This window comes from Herpailurus yagouaroundi, unplaced genomic scaffold (genome assembly GCF_014898765.1).
Source record: "Herpailurus yagouaroundi ecotype Mexico unplaced genomic scaffold, PumYag 163, whole genome shotgun sequence".
NCBI lineage: Eukaryota > Metazoa > Chordata > Mammalia > Carnivora > Felidae > Herpailurus > Herpailurus yagouaroundi.
The window spans coordinates 45,341,543-45,364,378 of record NW_024412404.1 but is presented as its reverse complement, the minus strand read 5'-3'; the positions used below and the strand labels follow the sequence as shown (position 1 = coordinate 45,364,378).

General features: G+C 39.6%; 1 protein-coding gene across 8 annotated transcripts in view; it reads left to right on the top strand.

Annotated features, from left to right (window-relative positions):
* SORCS1 (sortilin related VPS10 domain containing receptor 1) overlaps positions 1 to 22,836 on the top strand; it is a 495,821-nt gene that overhangs the window by 208,365 nt on the left and 264,620 nt on the right. For all 8 annotated transcript variants that reach the window (XM_040486379.1, XM_040486377.1, XM_040486376.1 and 5 more), the window contains exon 3: positions 10,173 to 10,272. In XM_040486379.1, the coding sequence (XP_040342313.1) occupies positions 10,173 to 10,272 (100 nt within the window). The remainder of the gene's footprint in view (positions 1 to 10,172; positions 10,273 to 22,836) is intronic.

The following is a 22,836-nucleotide window of genomic DNA, read 5'->3' as shown; positions in this document are numbered from 1 at the left end:
ATGAATTCAGCAAAGTTGCAGGATACAAAATCAATGTACAGAAATCAGTTGCATTCTTATACACTAACAATGAAGCAACAGAAAGACAAATAAAGAAACTGATCCCATTCACAATTGCACCAAGAAGCATAAAATACCTAGGAATAAATCTAACCAAAGATGTAAAGGATCTGTATGCTGAAAACTATAGAAAGCTTATGAAGGTAATTGAAGAAGATTTAAAGAAATGGAAAGACATTCCCTGCTCATGGATTGGAAGAATAAATATTGTCAAAATGTCAATACTACCCAAAGCTATCTACACATTCAATGCAATCCCAATCAAAATGGCACCAGCATTCTTCTCGAAACTAGAACAAGCAATCCTAAAATTCATATGGAATCACAAAAGGCCCCGAATAGCCAAAGTAATTTTGAAGAAGAAGACCAAAGCAGGAGGCATCACAATCCCAGACTTCAGCCTCTACTACAAAGCTGTCATCATCAAGACAGCATGGTATTGGCACAAAAACAGACACATAGACCAATGGAATAGAATAGAAACCCCAGAACTAGACCCACAAACGTATGGCCAACTCATCTTTGACAAAGCAGGAAAGAACATCCAATGGAAAAAAGACAGTCTCTTTAACAAATGGTGCTGGGAGCACTGGACAGCAACATGCAGAAGGTTGAAACTAGACCACTTTCTCACACCATTCACAAAAATAAACTCAAAATGGATAAAGGACCTGAATGTGAGACAGGAAACCATCAAAACCTTAGAGGAGAAAGCAGGAAAAGACCTCTCTGACCTCAGCCGTAGCAATCTCTTACTCGACACATCCCCAAAGGCAAGGGAATTAAAAGCAAAAGTGAATTACTGGGACCTTATGAAGATAAAAAGCTTCTGCACAGCAAAGGAAACAACCAACAAAACTAAAAGGCAACCAACGGAATGGGAAAAGATATTTGCAAATGACATATCGGACAAAGGGCTAGTATCCAAAATCGATAAAGAGCTCACCAAACTCCACACCCGAAAAGCAAATAACCCAGTGAAGGAATGGGCAGAAAACATGAATAGACACTTCTCTAAAGAAGACATCCGGATGGCCAACAGGCACATGAAAAGATGTTCAGCGTCACTCCTTATCAGGGAAATACAAATCAAAACCACACTCAGGTATCACCTCACGCCAGTCTGAGTGGCCAAAATGAACAAATCAGGAGACTATAGATGCTGGAGAGGATGTGGAGAAACGGGAACCCTCTTGCACTGTTGGTGGGAATGCAAATTGGTGCAGCCGCTCTGGAAAGCAGTGTGGAGGTTCCTCAGAAAATTAAAAATAGACCTACCCTTGACCCAGCAATAGCACTGCTAGGAATTTATCCAAGGGACACAGGAGTACTGATGCATAGGGGCACTTGTACCCCAATGTTCATAGCAGCACTCTCAACAATAGCCAAATTATGGAAAGAGCCTAAATGTCCATCAACTGATGAATGGATAAAGAAATTGTGGTTTATATACACTATGGAATACTACGTGGCAATGAGAAAAAATGAAATATGGCCTTTTGTAGCAACGTGGATGGAACTGGAGAGTGTGATGCTAAGTGAAATAAGCCATACAGAGAAAGACAGATACCATATGGTTTCACTCTTATGTGGATCCTGAGAAACTTAACAGGAACCCATGGGGGAGGGGAAGGGAAAAAAAAAAAAAAGAGGTTAGAGTGGGAGAGAACCAAAGCATAAGAGACTGTTGAGAACTGAGAACAAACTAAGGGTTGATGGGGGGTGGGAGGGAGGAGAGGGTGGGTGATGGGTATTGAGGAGGGCACCTGTTGGGATGAGCACTGGGTGTTGTATGGAAACCAATTTGACAATAAATTTCATATATAAATAAAAAAAATAAAATAAAATTAAATTAAATTAAAAAAAATTAAAAAAAAAAAAAAAAAAGAAGAGCATAGAACATGCTCCCAATGCAGGTCCCATGGTACCCCACACAGCTGCTTGACTCTGTTAATAGCAGGACTGCAGCACCCTGGCCAGATTATGCAAGCTTCTTAATTTTGACTCAGTAGAAGTCCAACTGACCACACAAGAGGAGCAAGCTTCCACTGAGTCAGCCGGTCAGTCAAGAACAAATTATGAGTGCCTGATGTGTCCGGGGCACTCCTCTGAAAGCTAGGAAGACAGAAGTGAACAAAACAGACATCTTTTCTACTCTCATGGAGTTTTCATTCTGGTGGGGGAAGACAGAAAATAAAAAAGTAAGTAGAAATCTATCAGATGGGGATAAATACTATGGAGAGAAAATAAAAGAGGCCAGGGAGGATTGAGTGTGCTGGGGGTGTGGGAAGATGCTGTTTGATACAGGATGACTGATGTTCAGAAAGAAATGAGGGGCCGTTTGGGGAAAGAGCTTTCCAGATACATGGAATAACAAGGCTGGAGTGGGCGAGGGCAGGGGCAGGCAGAGAAGGCAGGGAGATTAAGAGTTAGACATCTATTCTATCAGCAACTTGTTAGATAAATAAGTAAATATGACTTGTCCAAAGGAAGTCTGAAGTTTATTTGTTCAGGAAACCAGGCACTGACTGGTTACTCAGCTACTGAGTTTCTGTGTCCACTTCTGTTTGACTCCAAGTATTTAATATTTCTCTTAATCTATGACATCTTGGTAGTCTTCCTGAGACATCGTCAAATAATTAACAAGTTGGCCCACTTACTTTTTCCATTTTTCTAACCTTACTAGGAGCTAGGGTGGATGAAAGACATACCTTCTCTTATCATTGTGAGAGGCTTTTTTAATGTTTTTCTTTTTTTATTTTGAAAATTATTTTATTTATTTTATTTTTATTATTTTTTAATATGAAATTTATTGTCAAATTGGTTTCCATGCAACACCCAATGCTCATCCCAACAGGTGCCCTCCTTAAATCCCATCACCCACTTTCCCCACCCTCCCACCCCCCATCAACCCTCAGTTTATTCTCAGTTTTTAAGAGTCTCTTACGGTTTGGCTCCCTCCCTCTTTAACTTCTTTTTTTCCTTCCCCTCCCCCATGGTCTTCTGTTAAGTTTCTCAGGATCCACATAAGAGTGAAAAAATATGGTATCTGTCTTTCTCTGTATGACTTATTTCACTCAGCCTAATACCTTCCAGTTCCATCCACACAGCTGCAAATGCAAATGGCATGATTTCATTCTTTCTCATTGCCACATAGTATTCCATTGTGTATATAAACCACAGTTTCTTTATCCATTCATCAGTTGATGGACATTTATCTCTTTCCATAGTTTGGCTATTGTTGAAAGTGCTGCTATAAACATTGGGGTGCAAGTGCCCCTGTGCATCAGCACTCCTGTATCCCTTGGGTAAATCCCTAGCAGTGCTATTATTGCTGGGTCATAGGGTAGATCTACTTTTAATTTTTTGAGGGACCTCCACACTGTTTTCCAGAGTGTGTGCACCAGTTTGCAGTTTATGCTTTTCTTAAGATCAGTGCTCTCTGGCTGGCCCTCTGTCCTTTTACCTGATATGAAGAAAAGCCAGGTTTTGGTCTGCACCATGTAACTTCAAAGATTTTGAGTTCATATTCCTTTTACAAAGAAATGCTAAGCCAAATTTTGTAAATACATTTTCTTTTTCTTTTGTGGCTTTTGAGAGAGGCAGTACAGCATGGAGTTAAGTTAGAAGTCATCTTCCAAATTCTCTGGCATTAAGCAGTTTGACTCTACTCCTGGATTCTCCTTATCTGTAACATGTGATTAGTATCAGTGTCGATCTCATGGGATTCTGCATGTGAAGAGCTTAGATCACATTTTAAGCACCCGATAAACACTCATTTTTGTTCCTTATTAGGTTTCCTAAGCATAATAGTCCGTTCAACAGTGGAAATCCTGGAACAGTTATTATAGAAGCAGAGTGTGGGATCTTTCACTTCCAAATTCTAATTCTTACCCTTACTTCTCCAATTTGAGGCCCACACAAAGCTACTAGCATACATAACCTCTAAAATATGATAGACTAGATTTGGTTACATTTAAAAATGGTAGGGAGGGTGCCTGGGTGGCCCAGTTAGTTGAGCGTCCGACTCCAGCTCAGGTCGTGATCTCGCAGTTTGTGAGTTCGAGCCCTGTGTCGGGCTCTGTGCTAACAGCTCAGAGCCTAGAGCCTACTTCAGATTCTGTGTCTCCCTCTCTCTCTGCCCCAACCCACCCGCATTCTGTGTCTGTCTCTCTCAAAAATAAATAAACATTAAGAAAATTGTAGGGGTGCCTGGGTGGCTCAGTTGGTTAAGCGTCCAACTTCAGCTCAGGTCATGATCTCATGGTTAGTGGGTTCCAGCCCAGCATCAGGCTCTGTGCTGACAGCTCAGAGCCTGGAGCCTGCTTCAGATTCTGTGTCTCCCTCTCTCTCTGCCCCTCCCCAGCTCATGCTCTGTTTCTCTCTGTTTCCAAAAATAAATAAATGCTATTTTTTTAATGGTAGTAACTTCATGAATATTTTCTAAGAAAGCTAAATCTAAATTATTTTTTGTGACTAGGATTCTTCTTGAGGGTTCATGTTATGGGTTTTGGTGAGTACTGGGTAAAGAATACCAAAAACAATCAAGAAAAAATTAGTGATAAATAAACAAAAGCTGCCATTTAGAGATTGCCTATTACATGCCCATCATTGTGTTCAGCACAATGAATGGATTTTATGGATTAATTTAGTTTACAAATGATTCTGTGCTTACTTATTATCTCATTTGATGGTATCAGATTATAGCACAGGAAATACAATCGCACATTTTATTTCGACCACTTCTGTGGAAACTAGTCATGCTCTGTGTCCTTACCTTCTTTGAGTGTGATGGGACACTACCCTCTGAAAGAGATCATAAGGTCTCTGGGAAGGTAGGCGGGGCCATACACTGAATGTGCTTTCTCCATCCATCAAGGAAACTCATTTCAGCTCTTTGAATATAGTAAACACTTAAATAAAGACATACTTTCAAATGCTCTAAAAGTCACTATTTAAGAGATGTTTGCAAAAAAGGTAGTGTAAGGATTAAGGATCAAAAGCAAAACCAATGGCACCTTGATTTAATCACTTGCATATTTACTTTCCTGGAATGCTTATTTTTTTAAGTTTTCAGCTTTTTCTTGCACAGCATAGGTGTTGACAGAAAGCCTGTTTTTCATCTGGATATAAGTCAACCTATAAACAGAACTTGAAAAAAATTGCTTTGGAATGTTTTAAAAAATGATACAAGTTGAGAAGTCAAGGCTGTTTCTATTGCATCTTAAATACATCTCTGCGTGTTATATTGTTTTAACATTACTTTTTTTTTTTTGGCCTTGACAGCAGCAGTCACTTTTTAAAATTTTATTATTATTTTTTAATATAATGTATTGTCAAATTGGCTAACATACAGTGTGTACAGCATGCTCTTGGTTTTCAGGGTTGATCCCGTGGTTCATTGCTTACATACAAAACCCAGTGCTCATCCCAACAAGCGCCCTCCTCAATGCCCATCGCCCATTTTCCCCTCTCCCCGACCCCCCCATCAACCCTCAGTTCGTTCTCTCTACTTATGAGTCTCTTATGGTTTGCCTCCCTCCCTCTCTGTTTGTACCTTTTTTTCCTGCTCCCCTTCCCCCATGGTCTTCTGTTAAATTTCTCAAGTTCCACATATGAGTGAAAACATATGATACCTGTTTTTCTCTGACTGACTTATTTCACTCAGGATAATACCCTCCAGTTCCATCTACACAGCTGCAAATGGCATGATTTCGTTCTTTCTCATTCCCAAGTATTATTCCATCGTATATATAAACCACATCTTCTTTATCCATTCTTCAGTTGATGGACATTTAGGCTCTTTCTACAATTTGGATATTGTAACAGCAGTCACTTTATTATTAGCATAGGCTGGCACTTTTCTCTGAAGATTTGATTTGTTTAAATATTTTTATTGTTCTCCTTTTCTTATAAAACCAAGATTCATAATCTTTTGCTTTTTATTTTTTGCCTTTGATATGCTTTTCCAAATCATGTTGCTCAGAACACTAATTTAATTAGCTATCTTTCAAGAATGAATCCTGTAATCAAACATGTTTGGAAAATGCTTCATGGAATATGCATTTAAGAGGTTCACAGTATATATTAAACTAGCAAAATAGATATATGTGTGTGAGAATAATAAAATTTATATGTTCTGAAGTAAAGGAACATTAAATTTTGCCTAATAAAGCATTTCCTAATTTTTTTTTTTTTTTTTTGATCTTGGATAACACTCCTCTCCCTCATAGCTAGGAATGATACTTAAAATATTTACCAGCCAGTATATTGGCTCACCAGCCAGCCTGCTGCTCAACTGTCTGTCTCTCATCCATTCTTTCAGAGCCCAGGTCCCTAGGGGGCTGCAGTCCCCACTGTTGACCATGTTAGGATAACTGTAAGCATCTGTTAGCTACGAAGGAGAGTTTGTAGATGGGCACTAGGAATTGCTTGCCAGGGTGCAGTGCCTTCTCCAAGGTCACTGTCTCCTCCACCAGGGCTCAGTCTGATTGGCATGAGCACTAACCAATCAGAGCAGGTGCTCATCTTAGTGCTGAGCAAGTTTCTTGAGGACCTCTGCTGTGCCAGCTTTCAATCTTTTGGTTGCTGGACTGTGAGGAAATCTAGGAGGCCTCCAAGGGAGAGGCCATGTGGTAAGGCTGTCAAAAGTGCTACTCAGAGAACTTAGTGCAGTTAATATTTACCAATTGGTTTGGAAATAGTAAATATTTTTATTTATGTACCCTTGAACCAATCTATCCTGGCTGATTGTTAGTTTTACCCAGGACACATGTAACACTCTATCTAATTCTAGTTCTGTGGGACAACCTTGAACACCTGCCAATATGTCCTGTTTTGTGTGTGTAGAAATGCATCATTTTTTCCCCTCTCTCCATCTATCAGTTATCATGATGCCATAATGCCTAAACATGCAGCTCTACTGAAATTGAGAATTAACAAATTTTTATTCAGTTTCTGAGCTTTGAAAAATCAAGGGGCAAGAGGTGGCATTAAACAGTAATGGCAGATACCTTGAAGGATCTGTACTGCTGATGTTATAATAAAAGGAAAATATCCAATAACATACTGTAAACTCTCTGAAAAAAAGTTACCAATGTAGATGTAAGCTAGTAACTCTATTATTGCCATTACATTGAGATTTCAGCTAAACACACACATACAGACACACACACACACACACACACACACACACACACACACACACACACGAGTGAGTCCATGTAGTGTCCTTAAGGGATCATCCTCATTTGCCCTGTAAAGTATACTTTTTGAATGTAAACATATTCATTGAATATCTTAAGGGTTGAGTTGGTAAAAATGATGAGAAACTCATTACTGCCCCTCTATAGATTTGTTCCTACTTCTCTGGCCTCGATTTCCATTATCCCACCAGTAAAACTGAACCGTTCTCTCATCTCCAACATTGTCCTACTGATGTCCACCTATGGCTAGGCAGCACCTGTCAGTGTAGCACACCCTGTCTCCCTGGCATAGCCACCCCCATGATAGATTTTGCCTCTATTTGTTTGTTCTTAACTTGTGAGTATTGTTCAAAATAATGATTAGAAGAAGTAATCTGAAGAAAAGAGCTAGAGAAAGGCTAGTGACATTTTAGAGACAAGAAAGTCTTAAGAAAGAGATGATGTTGATCTAGTAAGGCCTGGTTAGGATTGGGGGGGGGGGTGGATACACCAAACACCAGGATTGGGCAAGTGGAGAAAGCAGTCTTAGAAGTTTTTCAGAGAGCTGGAGGAAATTTCATATCAGCTTGAGTTTGAGGGGAAAAAGATGAATATGGAAGGAAGATCTAAAGAAGTGTGCTGTAGTTCATGGATAAGATCTGTGAAAGCTTTGATTGCTCTTCAAATATTCTTGGCTATCAAGCCAATGTTTGTTTGATTGGGCTAGAGAACAGGCTGGTCCAGAAGAAAGCCAGTTATTTATTTGGGTAACACAAGGTGCCTTCTAGTTCATCATGCTCTGATTACTTCCAGTTCATCATGCTCTGATTACTTCCCTTTCCTAAAGCTCTACCCATTTTCCATTTTCAAGTGCATTAGTTCTTCCAAGAAACTTTACATAATACCCCAATCTTCACTGATTTGGAGCATCATCTAAACTCTATAAAGTGTTGACTATTATAGAATTGTATTTAATTATTATATAATATTTATAATTTATAATATAAAGTATATAGTTTGTTATATAGTAATATATCTATAATGTTTATTTATAGATAATTATTAGATAGGTATTACAGATAATTATAGATATACATTATAATGTATCTATGATATTTATAGATATTTTATTATATAACAAATTATGATTTATATTATGAATTATAAATATTATATAATACATTATATAAGATTATATATAGATATATAATATTTATATTAAAATATAGTATATAATTATATATATGCATTTATATTTGTATATATATATATATACATATATATAGTTTATATGTGTATAAATTTTAGGGATAAAATGCCCTGGATCCCCAGCCAGAATAAATTGTTAATTCCTTAATTCCAAGATCATGTATACAGCTTTCTTGCTCCAGTGCCTGGTCCAGGGTGGGTTCTTAATGTGTGATGATGCGGGTGTTAACACAAACACCTTCTATGTAGTCTTCATGACCTGTAGGGATTTGTATCTTTTATTAATATCAAAGATTAATTAAAATAGTTACATTTTTATGTGTCCAATTACATCAACTTTATTTTCTAAGCCTTGTTAATTCTTTTTTAAAAAATGTTTATTTATGTATTTTGAGAGGGAAAGAGAGCGTGCACGAGCAGGGGAGGGGCAGAAAGAGAGGAAGAGAGAGAATTCTAAGGAGGCTCCATGCTGTCAGGAGCTTGATCTCACAAACAGTGAGATCATAACCTGAGCTGAAATGAAGAGTCGGATGCTCAACTGACTAAGGCACCCAGGCACCCCTAAGCCTTGTTAATTCTTGTCTGTAACATTGAACTTAACACATGATAACCTTATATTTCTGCCTCTCAAATAAAGTTGTTAGATTTTGAAAGTGGGGCAATGTATTGCACCCTGGTACATAGCACAGGTTTGGTACATTTTAATTCTACAAATGTGAATGAATGAATGAATGAATGAATGAATGAATGAATGAATGAATTGGGAATCTCCTATATGTAAAAGGAAGGCAAAGAGGAAATTACGTTTCCTTCATTTTAAACAAAGAAACAAACAAACTGTGGTTTAATAGAAGTAATGCGGGACCTAGGGCCAGAACACCTGGATTCAAATACTAGCTGGCAATTTGTCAGCTGTTTTCTTTGAATAGGTCACTTAAATTCTGTCAACCTCTTACTTGAAATACAGATAATATTCCCTCCTGCACGCGGTTGTAATGATCTAATAAGATTACAATTCTGAAATATGTAATAAACTTTGATAGAGAAGGTGATTAAAGCCTATTGATTCAGTCAGAATTAATAAGTTATTGACCAAGGGCTAGATAAAGATGAGAGAATCTCCAAAATAGATAGGGTCAGTGCCAAGAAGTAATGTCCTCCCAGCTGAAGGTTGCTTAACAGCAGAAAAGGCCACCAAATAATATTGTGAAATTTCACTTATTATTAAGATGTTTTCTTACTCTTAAATAATAGGAAAAGACTGAATGACCTTTGAAGGGACTGATCCACCATATATTCTATGACTCATGAAAGGAAACACGATTTGTAGATAAATCATGAGAACCTGCTTTTCCACGGTGCCAGACATAAAGCAAAAGTTTGAAAATGTCACATCTGCCAAAACTCTTCATTTATGTGGTCAATTCAAGAGACACTCTCATCTCTTAATCTTTTAAAACCAACCACATATTTTATGCAGAGTACGTACACTAAGGAGCAGTAAAGAGATGGAGTTTTAATTTTTACCAATTCAATTTAAATGCAAATGTTAACCACTCACATGATGCCACTGTGTACATAATTAAGCATCATTATATACTACATGAATCATCTAGAAACCTCCTGAGAGCCATTCTACTACGTAAAACATGCATTATACTGACAAGCGGCCAAGTGACGTATACTTCTGTCCTCATTAATGCTCCTTTTGAATTATAGGTCAACTGATTATGGAACAACCTATGAGAAGCTGAATGATAAAGTTGGGTTGAAAACAATTTTAAGCTATCTCTACGTGTGTCCTACCAACAAGCGTAAGGTAAGATATGTATATTCGGTGCACTGTTTCTTCATGACGTGACTTGTGTCTTGGCTGGCTAGCCTCTCTAGCTAGCTAAAAATCCATGATTTTACAATTAATCTGGGAGGAAAGGTGTAAAGATGAGTTGACAGATGTTAAGGGGGTAAAATGTCTGACTTCTCAATTCCCAGAGCAACAGCTGTGAATGTAGGAGGGTGAGAGGTAGGCATATCATTACCATTTCTGAAAGGCAGCTCCAAGGAATCCTTGAGTGGATGCTGCTGACTCTCTTGCAAGAGCTCCGACCAGTCACGAGAATCAGAAGCAGCCTTGACAAGATAGAAAAAGAGGTGGGGTCTTCCTCTGAAGTGCCCCTGTTTTCCCTTGACGTGAGTAAATTAAATAGAATTGAAGTGAATGTGTCCTCTGGTAGCAGGGTGGGCATTTAATTTCTAAAGTATGTTCAGCCTGCACACAAATGTCAGAACGGAGGTGCTGCTGGAAGGAACCATGGAGATTGTCATAAACTGCACCCTAATTTTCTAGATGAGAAAAATTAAGGTTCAGTGAAAGGTAATGCTTTGCCCCATTGCAGAGTTATGGGTGCAACAGGAACTAGAATTCAGGTTTCTTGGTTGTCAGCCATACTGTCGCCTCTGCATTTTACTGCTCCTAGTGAGAGGGTTTATCTGCTTTTCTGAAAGAGATGTGACTTTCTCAAAGAAAACATTTGCTTTTAAATGACAAAGACTTATTTGTCTCAGGAGGAGAGAGCAGCACCACATCCATTCTTTGGTGTTTGTAAACTTGCATTGTCAGATTCTGAATTCTGAGATACAGTTTCTAAGTGTTGTGCGAACTGCATGAAATAACAGTATCCATCCGGAAATAGAAAATTGTTGTCCATTAATATGTCATAAGCCATATTTTTTTATGATGGTAGCACTGATATCCAGGTTCTCGCTTTAGATATGTCAATAGTTAAGTGTTAGTGACCTTGGCTAGGTTCTGCGTTTTGTTATCTGAACTATGGGAGGTAGATGAGAACATCTCTCAACCATCATTCCTCAACTCTGGCTGCATATCCGAAGCACTAGTTGATTCCCAAATGTGCAAGCCCTGGTCTTACCCCCATTGCTCTGGATTAGGGCCCAGGTAACTGTACTTTGAGCAAGCTCCCTGGATGCTCCTGGTATGTATCTAGGATTGAGAACCAGTTTTGTCAAGTGTAACATTCCCTCTGGCCCTAAGCATTTCAAGTGCTTCAGTAGAAGCAGTGGAAATAGACTCTGGCGTCATATGGCTTGAATGCAAACCCAGCTAAACCAGTTAACAAGTGTATAAACTATGGTGATTTACTTAATGTCTCCAAGCAGTGTCATAGAATTTAAAACAGGGGTAATTCCAATTCCTGCCTCATATGAATAGTGGTAACTATCATATGAAATGAGGCATTTCAGGTGTTTAGGACAGAACAGTTAAGGCTCTTATCAGTGTCTTCTCTTTATTATTTGTTTCTCATCTGCCTCTTCCTCCTTCTTCATATAATTATTAGAAGTAACAGTAGCGACTATCCTCCCTAAATAGAAATGTTCAGTAGACCTTTCTGTAATGATAGCAATGTGCCTTTAATCTGTCCACCACCTGAGACATTAACCACTTGTGGCTATTGAGTATTTGAAATATAGCTGGTGTGACTGAAGAACTGGGTTTTAAATCTAATTTCGCTTTAACTTAAATGTAAAAAACCACCTGTGGCTGATGGTCCCAATACTGAACAGCATAGCTCAGTAATGTCAACGTCACGGATGTAGAGGTGTATGTTGAACATTCCTTCTTCCCCTCACTGGCTAATTACTGGTCCATCATCAGCAATTACATCCAAACAATTTGACCTACTGTATACAGTCCTAAAGTGAGCAACTGAACTTATATCCTTTAGTTTTATAATGAGATTTAGTTGTTGGTTAGCTTTGAATCAATTCTTATATCCCCTATTGATTTTTCCTCCACTTTCACATTTTTAATTAATTTCATTTAAGAGTCAACAATCTGTGGGCATCACAGGCTACAAAGAGAAATAAATCACTATTCCACCCTCAAAGGTCCTGTATTCTAGTAATAAATGGAATGTGACTTTCTGTCATTGAAAGTTCCTTTGACTCTGTTTCCACCTAACAGATGACTTTGGGTGTGACATTTACATGTTCCCCTTTGCAAAGTGATAGAGGCAAAAACAAAGGAATTTATAGCTGAAAGAGACCTCAAAATTGTTTTTAGAATTGTTCTAATCTAGTGATAAATCCCTGTTTTATTGATGCTGTTAGAGAGGCATATTATTAAAAAAAAAAAAAAGATAAGATGCCAACTACTGAGTGTGAGCACAGGATTGTCTGTAGCAGCAGAGCAAGTGGCTCCAACATTGTCGGCAGGAGCAGAGCTTGAAAAGTGAGCCTCTCAAGCCCAGGTGTGGCTCCTAAGGTGGGAAGGGAAGCTTAGAGGGAACACAGCCAGGAGCCCTGCCCTCCGATCCACTCACGTCCCTCGGTGTGCAGCATCAGCCGCTGCACACTTAGTCTGTTGTTATCTCCAAGACTGTGAAAAGTCACCGGCCATGGCATTTAGCTAAAATGAAAACTTGGCAGACCCTATTTCCAGAGAAAGAGAAGTCATTGTCCGTGACTGAGAGAACAGCTTTCTCCGGGCCTCTTACCTTCTAGAAGCAGAGGCGGGCCTGCACTGTTTCATTCACACCGTTTAAGGGTGAACCTAAGCCGAAGGATCTTTTCCTGTACAGATAAATGAGGCCTTCAGGGTCACTTTCTGAGACGCTGATAGATTTAAGAAATATTGGAGGACGATGAAGGTCTTTACAATGGTGCAGAAATCAATAATGTTGACATAGCAGTATATTCGTGTACAGTTTCTCTACTTATGAGGTGAATTTATCTCCATGAAATATGTCTTCCCCCCCACCAAAAGGGACATACTCCAACCAAAGAGATAGTACCTGCACAACATTTTAAAGTGTGAATATATTTCCCCCAATCAATGAGAGTTTATATTTTTTAAAAAGGTGAAGAAAGAAGAAGAAGAAATAAAGAAATATCAGACTCAATTAATTATGCAGGACAAAAGCATTCAAGTTCGCTCCGATTCTCCTCGGACTTCTGCGTCCTCCAGTATAAAGGCAGACTCCTTTGTAGGGTTGTATTAATTCTTTTCCGTCTCTAGGGTACCATCGAGCAAGTTAACATCTTTTGTACCAGATATGTCTCTCTGCTTTTCACATCAGTGGGAGCAACTGGAATAAAACTGACATCAGGGTAACTGCCTTGCATTCCCAGAAACCTGTTTTTGCCTTCACATCCTTATTGCTATTTTTAGCTGCTTGGGAGGACGAGCACAGTTCTTCAATCAACATGGCTCCAACAGCGGGCATGACACCCTGGCTTTGCAGACAGCTTGTTAGGGGCATTCCTGGGATCAGAGTCCAGAACAAAACAGGCCCTTATTTACAGTTTAAATTAATGATCATCCATTGGCTGTTTCTCTGCAAGCCTGCTGTAAATGACAGCAGCTTTCCTTGGATACGTCTGTTACAGTAAAAACTGTAATCTCGTCATAGGGCAGTCTAGGAAATCTTGACTAAGAGACCTAGAAAGCCTGCTCCCAGGTATTGTCCTAGCTCCCTCTTTCAAAGGAGCCCTGCACCTAGTAGATGAAATAGGCCCAGAAGAATAAGGATAAGTGGATCCTGGTGCCGGAGGAGAGGCAGGCTAGCTGTCTATCACCACGTCTCCAGAGGAGAGCGCTCCCCAACCCAGCCCATGATAAATCCCAAGGCTTGTTGGTGTCAGCAATGGTTTATTGGCTACATACATGTAATCGTCTATGGGAAAGGATGATTTAACATGCACCTGAAATGAGCAGCTAGGATGTGGAAGGTGATGGAAAGAACTAATACAAATGTAACAAAGAAAGACAAAATTGATGCTGAAATCTTCGTCTCAATCTTAAATTCTCACTGAGTTTATTGGTATTCTGCCTAAAAAGAAAACTTCTTTAAACTCTGTGTGTGTCTATCAGCAATACCTTTCCCATCACCCCCAGCCAGCCTTAGCTGCTCTCCCTTCATGAGGTGTTGTATAACATCTTCGAGGATTAAAGAATACAAAATCCCAAGTGGAATTCATTGAGAGGAAAAATAAGAAAAAAAGATGTTTGGTTTTGTTTTTTAACCTGGAACATACAGTTCATTTCATTGTTATATCCTTGTCCTCTCCATGCACTTTGTTCTCAGCAAAGAAGAAACCTAGAGAGTATTTGCTCTTTATATTTCCTATGCCCCCCCACACCCCAGTTTCTTCTCCTTTCTGTGTTATCACCACTTAATTAATACTATTCCTGCTGAGAGAGCCTTCCAAGACTTTCATCCTATAAATAGGACCCCAGCTCCTCAGACGCATTGATCATTTTTGAGGGTCTCTTGGTATATGCCAGCATTAAACACTGTTTGCATTTTCTCCAGATGTTAGGTTTTAATTACCTTACTGTACGTGGCACTTTCTAAATAAGCATTTGGTTATTGACTCCTTGTCTGTTTTCTTTATATCCAGGGCATGCTTAATTCCTCTTGACATTTCCTTGGGAGGGGTGTGTGTGTGTGTGTGTGTGTGTGTGTGTGTGTGTGTAGATAAATATGGATATAGATAGGTATAGATATAGACGATATAGATATAGATATATAGATGTCATGCATGTGACTTCTGGGGACAGAGAAAAGATGCAGGTGATAATATCTGCCAGCTTCTCTTAGGAAAAAATATGGAATCATTGAATCAGAGCCTAAAAGTTGTTAGAGGTATTCAGATTCTGCTTTCTCATTTAACAGAAATGGATACTGAGTCCCTAGAATTTAGTGACTTGCCTGAGGTCGCATGCAACTCAAATTAGAATCTAAGATCATTAATTAGACCTTTAAGGTAAATGTCAAATATCCTCTGTTCCACAAAATCTAATCAATTCCATTAAAGAAATGTTCTCACTCCTTTTCTTTCTTTCTTTCTTTCTTTTTTTTCTTTTCCAGGCATCTGCTTCTCTTTTCTAGCACTTTTCTGTCACTCCTGAGTAGTTGGTCTTGACCCTGTCTAATGCCCCATTTAGAATGAAAGGCCACAGAGGATAAAGTACCTTCATCAGCTTCCCAGGTTGTAACAGGCCGAGTGCAGCATCCTGGCGTATGGTAGATGTCCAACACATGGCTGAGGATTTGAACCAAACTTAGGTTGGCTTTTGGGCTCCTCGGCTGGAACTTGAAAAGCAAAGGACATTGTAAAACCAGCTTTTGCTCGTTTTTTGTCTCTAATTATGAAATTAATTCTTTCAAGTGAATAAATAAGGATAGTAAAAATCCCTGTAGGTTTTAGTTATTTCTAGGCCAAAATGTATAATTTTATCTTTTCTAGCCAAGAAGGGCATGATTAATATTTAAAATGCCAGGACTTTGCATAGCACTCCCTCAACATTATCTGGCGAGGCCAAGGGGAACCAGTTTATTGTATAATACATCAAAGGGGGTACATGACATTTCCCTTGGCAGATACTCAGCAGTTGCTCATTCCGCCCTAACTCTTTTATCTGTCCCTTTGTACACAAGATCATGCATTTGCCTCTAATCTTTTAAAAATAACATATATTTCATTCATGAAGAAGAGCAGCCCATGAACTCAGAGACATAGTGGAAGTGGCATTTTCCAAACTTCCCTATGCTTAACCTGGGCAATGATGGCTAACGGGAGAGATCATCTCCTCTGATCCTTCCTGGGAACAGTTGAGTGTATGTGCTGTTTCAGTCCATCAGTCTCTGTTCTGTTCTCTTCTTGAGCATTCAGAAAGAAAATCAAGTGCAAGAAAACATGCTGCATGTACATTTCCCGCCCCCTCTGGGTGATTTTCCAAGAGTCATCCAAGCCATTGGGTTTCAGACAAGCTACAAAATACTAAGTGCAAAGTGCTCTGTTTGAAACAAGCAGGGTGCCAGGAGCTGGGCCCATGAGCAAACCCTCTCAGTACCCCAAGGAGGCCCTGGGGAGCCCCCTGGGACTCCTGGGCTCCATACAGCAGAGTTGGGGAAAAAAACACTCATCTAGGCCCTCCATCCTCTGTATACTAAACTACAGCTGAAACAGCCATGTACCTTTTACAATTTTATATGAATCAAAGCACCCATGATAACATTTATAAATAAATAAATATGAATAAAACCATAATCTTTTTGATTTCAGCACATTTTGTTTATAGTAGCACCTAGTTGATTTTTATTAAACCTTATCTGTGTCTAACACTAACGTAAAAAAACATAGCAAGTTGATAATATACCAATTTTCTCAGAACTGATCCAGTTAAGTAGCATATTACTGTTTTATTTCATGTAGTATTAAGTATTGCTAAGTACTTTTTTACTGGAAAGAAGCTTCTTGCATAATTAACATCATATATTTCTTATCCCTCATTTGTCAGATGTTGTGTCTATCACATATAATAAGCATCTAATACATTAAATATTAATCATGAGTTGCTGATTTAAAAAGTTATATGTGTATGAGGATCAAGTTTACACAACATTGCTTTCAAAATTCAGAGTTTATTATGATTATTTTTTAAAAACCACACAGATAGCTAGCTAGCTAAATAGGTAGGTAGAAAGATGATAGATCCACAGATCAACCTTTTCTAAGTTTAGATAATGCTTTCTAGCTGGCATCAGGTGGCGTTTCTTTATCACACTGAGGAAGAAATTAGAACTCTGTGTTTTGGTTTTGTTCTTTTTTAACAAATGAATCTAATCAGGATGGATCTAGTCTGCATTGGTCTCCAAATATGATGAAGTAAGACTGGCCCGGAGATTGCGTTTTTCTTGTACCACTGACTGGGTCTGAAAAGGTAGGTTGCTTTTGTGGCCAGGTGAGCAGAAGTTTTCAAAAAGGGAAAGAAGCCTGTATCAGACACTGATCATTCTTCAAATACACATAATAGACCCTCTGCTCAGCCTTCTTTGGGGATCAGATTTTTTTTTTTTAATTTAGCTATTTGTTGTTGTTTTTTTAAATTTATTTTTGCCTCATCATCTGTCCTTATTAGAACTTGTATTCTCTGAAGTCTGGCTGGCCTAATGTTAAATGCCCATCCATTACCCTTTTATGAAGGTCAAATGCATCATTTCAGGTTGGTTCCGAGTTATGCTCTGCTGTGGGAAATGGTCAGAGGTCTTTTCAACATTCTGGTCTGTTTGCTTCCAGCATACTCCCTGTGGCTTCTCAGAGGTTTCCATCATCCGGTGTTTGACATACTGTATCTAGAACATTTGTTTCTAGTGAATAGCCCGAGCTGCTCTCATGATGGATGGAGATGAATGTCGGCCGCTACAGGAAATTGCCATATTTACTAGGGTGGGGATGTTTCACTTCAATATATCAGATCTGCCTCAAGCTTTCTTGGTGCTGTCAGGAAAAACAAAGTCAATGTCAATGAGCCTTTAATAAAACCACTTTCTCCCCCCTTGGAGAAATTAAGAGAATACCACCAGCCTCAGAGGCTAAATCGCTTCCATTTAAACATTCCTTCTTCTGACCTGACCTTTCTCTTAACCAAATCTTTTTCTGTTGGTTTTGTTCCTCTGTTCTAGGCATCCACCTCCCATTTTACTGGGTCCCTAACTGCTCGTGTACTTCTCATTCCCTAACCTTCCAAGTCAACTACTGAAAATAACTTATGCAGAAAAAATACTGTAATTTGTAGGTAAGAGGATGGGCTTAGATCTTCGGAGGTAAAAAGGCCTGCACTATGGGATATACGTTTTGATGACTGGGAGAGAGAAATCTCTCCTTCTGGCTTCCTGGGGCTGTGTGTGTGCATGTGCGCAGGTGCGTTTGGGGACTAGAATACTAAGTATTTCCTTGCCTGGCAACTGGCACCCTGGAATCAGCATTCCTGTAGTGAAGAAGAGGATGATGTGGATGAATCCAAAATCTAGAGTCAGGAAAAACGAAACCTCCGAATACACAGTCTTTCACAGATAAAAGAAGAGGTGTAGGAGGAAAGGCACAGATGTCAACCCAAGAGAGAAGGTGGCAGAGACGACTGCACAGCATTTAAAGTAACAAAGCATTGATGAGAGAAAGCTAATACAAAGCGCACAGTGAAGGCATAAGTTAGAAGAAAAAAATATAATAAAACTATAAATGTTTTCAACAGTAGCTTAAGAATCTCTTGAGATCTCTCAGAGAGAGGAAGGCTAATTTACTGGGAACTTATTAAGACTTTCCAAGGGAGTACAATTTACCCTTATCTCTCTGTTCTTCCTGAGTGCTTTCAAAGGGGTAAAGGATGTTGATGGCTGTGGCCGAAATTGGTTTTGCCAGAAGGGAAAACACAATTATGACTCAAGTGTGGGGGAGTAGGAGGCCTCGATCAGCTCCCCAGCTCCCCAGCGGCAGATTCAAATATCACTGCTGCCGCCCACAACTTAATGATTTTTTGTCCTTGTAATGCCGCCTCTCTTAGCTGCTCCCCATCCCTCTGTGTCATGGCCTCTTCTATTTACATGGACACCTTGTGATTTCTGCACTTGTCAGGTGTTCCAACTCAGCACCTATTTACAGTCACGGTGGAGCTACATTTTGTCATTTGAAGGTGGTCACTGTAAATTTTTGCATTGTGGAATCATTAGTTGTGGTATAATGGTTCATGTAATGGACCCTGGAGCCAGTCTGCCTGGCTTCAAATTCCAGCCAAGCCACATACTAGTTGTATGCCCTTAGACAAAGCTTTATTTGTTGGTGTGTGTGTTATTAACCTCTCTGTGATAGTTTCCTCATGTCTAAAATAAAATAGAATGATGCGTCAATATCATAAGGCAGTTGTGAGAAGAATCAAAAACAGGCAAAGAAGAACAGTGCCTGACACATAGCAAGTGTTCAATAAATGTTAGTCTCATTGTGACCACTATTATCGCCTTCAAATGACATGGCATTGCCTACGCTGTCATTTGTCAACTCAACCAAAATTATTAAATGTCTATTTTGTGCCAGATCTTTTTAAGAGCTAGGAAGTACAATAAAAATATAAGACATTGTCCTTTCTCTTAAGGATCGTGCAGTCCGGTAGAAGAGATGAATGTATAAACAGTCAACTACAGTACAGAACTTATGTATCATAATAGCTATGTACATAGAACTCTGTCTTTGGGGATTCAATGAAGGCTTCACAGAGAAGCAAATATTTGTCAAAGGAGAAGGGAGAAAGATGAAAACTGTCTTTCATTGTATGTCTTGAGAGAAACCAGTGTTCATAGACCACAGTGCATACATATAGCTTTGATTGGTTTGCAGATTTTAAATGAATAAGCATGTGCCTATTTTGACTCTTAAACATGCTAATTTCCATTTCCATCTGACTATATTGACTAATTAGACCAAAAAAATGCCTTCATGACCCAGCTGAATTTTAATTCTAAAATAATAACACAATGTCTTTTCAATTGTTATAAACCTTTTTCCTTTCTTGCTTATGAAATCAGTAAATGGCCAGTGGTGACATTATTAAGATTGAATTAATAAAAGTAAATTTTACCTTATTGTAGTTGATCAGTACTGATATATTCAGCATTTATCTTAACTACTTGTCATTCAGAACTACTGATGAGATTTGGAGGTACAATTTTAAGAAATCAATTTACACATTTTATTGAACACTTGGCTTGTGCCCAGTTCTTTGCAAGCACATTGGTGAATGTTAAAAAAAAAAAAAAAAAAAGTGTGAACCTTGTATTGCCCTTATGGAATTTACCATCCTGCTGCAGGGATGCAATTAAAGAACAGTGCAAGTCAGAAGATGATGGATTGCATGGTACAAATGACAAAGGCTCTAAGAGTTTAGAGAGGAATGTAGTCTGGGATTGTCAGGAAAACAGCATAAGAGGGGCTTAAATTGCTCAGTGAAGCAGACTGGTATGATGCAGGGTCCTGACATTTACAACAGAAAACTGTAATCGAGTTGAACCAACATTATTTAGTGCTAGGTGGTGGAGATACACACGTGCATAAAACAGGGCACTGTCTGCAAAAATGGAGATTGAGGGGAGAGGTACGTAGGTAGAGATGAACGTGGGTTTACGTTGGCACAGGTACTACACCTTTTATTTCCTGAAATCTTAATAACTGGATAATATAAATCACACATCCTACTCTTTTGCATTCTAAAAGTGCTCCTCAAAGTGGTCCTTTGCTTATCTGAATTGTGGATTTCGAAAATATAGTGTCTTTAAATGTATTGAATGCTTAGGAGAGCGCCCAGGTTAAGGCAGTAGGTGACTGTCAGGGATGACAGGGAAGTGAGAAGTATCGAGTGAAACAGTGCAGTAAGAGAACCAGTGTAGCATTTGTAGGGGGTTGGGAGGGCGATCCCCTTCCCACTGAACACTTCTGGTGTTCATCTTTTCCGGGGACAGGGACTCATCCTTTCCCCTACTACCGCTAAGAGGGATGCGGTTTTCTCTTGAGAGAGGGAAGAGTTACAACTTCTTAGCAAAATGCTGGTGTTCTCTTTCAGCAAACCCAAATTTCACACGGATGAAGTAGCTTTAGGACCTAAGCCCAACCAGCTTGACTCAAGAATCGGTAGAGTTTGAAGTTCAGAGGACGCCCGGGAAGACAGCCGAACTTCTGCCGAGGAAAAAGATGTTGGGTCTTAGGAAGGCACTTGTCTGATAGGGGAAGCAGTCTGTTTCATTTTGAATTTATGTTATGTGGTATGTTTGTGTGTCTCTGCCCCTCATGCTTTATTAATTCACTATTTCACCGACAGACTCACATATTTTCTCCGACAGCTAATGCTGTCTTTGTTCCTTGGGCCCAACGCCTTTGTGCTTCCATGTGGAAGGGTGTTACTGACATTTACAGACTCCCACAGAGGACTCAGTCAGTTACCACCATAGATATCCATTGTTCCAAGAGAGCTGACCTTTACCCCCAGGCACCAATTAAAATCTACTGCTACTCACCCCTGCAGTGCTTGCCGAAATTCTGGCTGACTGCCCAGTGTAACTGTTAGGAGGCCTTCTCCTTTAGTGCCGTCTTCTTCTTTTTCTTCCCCAAACAAGAAGAGAATGGCCTGCAAATGGAAACGCATGCTTCTTCTGGAAGAAAAAAGAGGCAGACCACCAGAGTGGAGAGCAGTTTTCAATTAAATCACCTTTTGTGTTGACACAAATGAAGACCTTAAATAAATGGTATAATTAGGCGGAATTTGGGTCACTGCCTACAGGTTTATCCCCGATTCACATATCAGCAGAGCTCTCCAGTTACTTGGTGGTGGTGATTTGTTACTAATTGCAGGGCCACTGTGCCCTAAGCGTAGCTGGACCTGCTCTGTAGCAAGCTGATAGAGACCACAATCCCAGCATGCAGGAAATCAGGCGCCAGCCCTCTATGTGTCACATTATGTGTGTTACCAGCACAGCGCCAGGATGGTCAACTTAAGTTCCTTTCTATAAAGGATTTTGAGATCAGGGTTTTTAGGGCTGGAAGTAGTTTGTATGATATGAGATCACAGATGCTCGTCATAAAAAGATTGATATTTCTGCGGGACCAGCAAATTAAGATGTGCTTATTTAGGGAAACAGGCATGGCAGTGTATTCAGAGGTGTATCACCTCCTTTGTCACTCGTTCCGCTCTTCGTATCCCCCCCTTCTGTATGCTGGGAGTATGATATTGCTGACATTTTAATGGTGTTTGAAGACAAATTCTAGTGACCCAGTTATTTTAGTAGAAATGGCTGTCGTGCAAACATAGAGACAAGTGGCCCAGGAACAAGTCTCTATACTCAGATTGAGACCAGAAGTCCCGATTTGCTGAGAGTAAATGGAGCTTGAAATTTGCCTTTCCCTGTTTAGTTTAAAATTCCAGAGGTAAGCAAGTTAAAGCTTGATGGAAAGCACTGTCCTCTTCTTGTAGAAATGGCCTCTCCCTCCCACCTTCTCCCTGCACGGACAATGTGAACCACACTGAGAGAATGCAATTAATTCTTGCATCTGCAGAGCAAACGGTTCCTGCAGTTATATTATGCTCCCCCCTTTCTCCTCTCCTTACTATTTGAAATTTTATAGACTTGTAAAGATTATATTTGTATGAGGGCTTAAAATTTCCCACGAGCCACCACATTTCACTTTTCCCACCCCGCAGACCTTGGTAGAGCCTGGGGGGGTGGGGGGGGTAACACAGCAAGTGGGAAGCCATCTGGCTCCCTGGAGATCCATGTCAGCATTTCATTACCCAGAAACCACTGGAAACTGGTTAAGCTCATATGACAAAACCCAGAAGATTATCAAACCCAAAGCATTTGGCTCCACTTATTACAAATACAAAGTTTCATCCATGGTTCATTATGTTCCTCCTATACAAACCCAACTCAGGGGAATTACAAAGAACTCAAATAAATACGTGGGAGAGAGCGGTGTTGAAATGGGATATTACCGGGGCGCCTGGGTGGCGCAGTCGGTTAAGCGTCCGACTTCAGCCAGG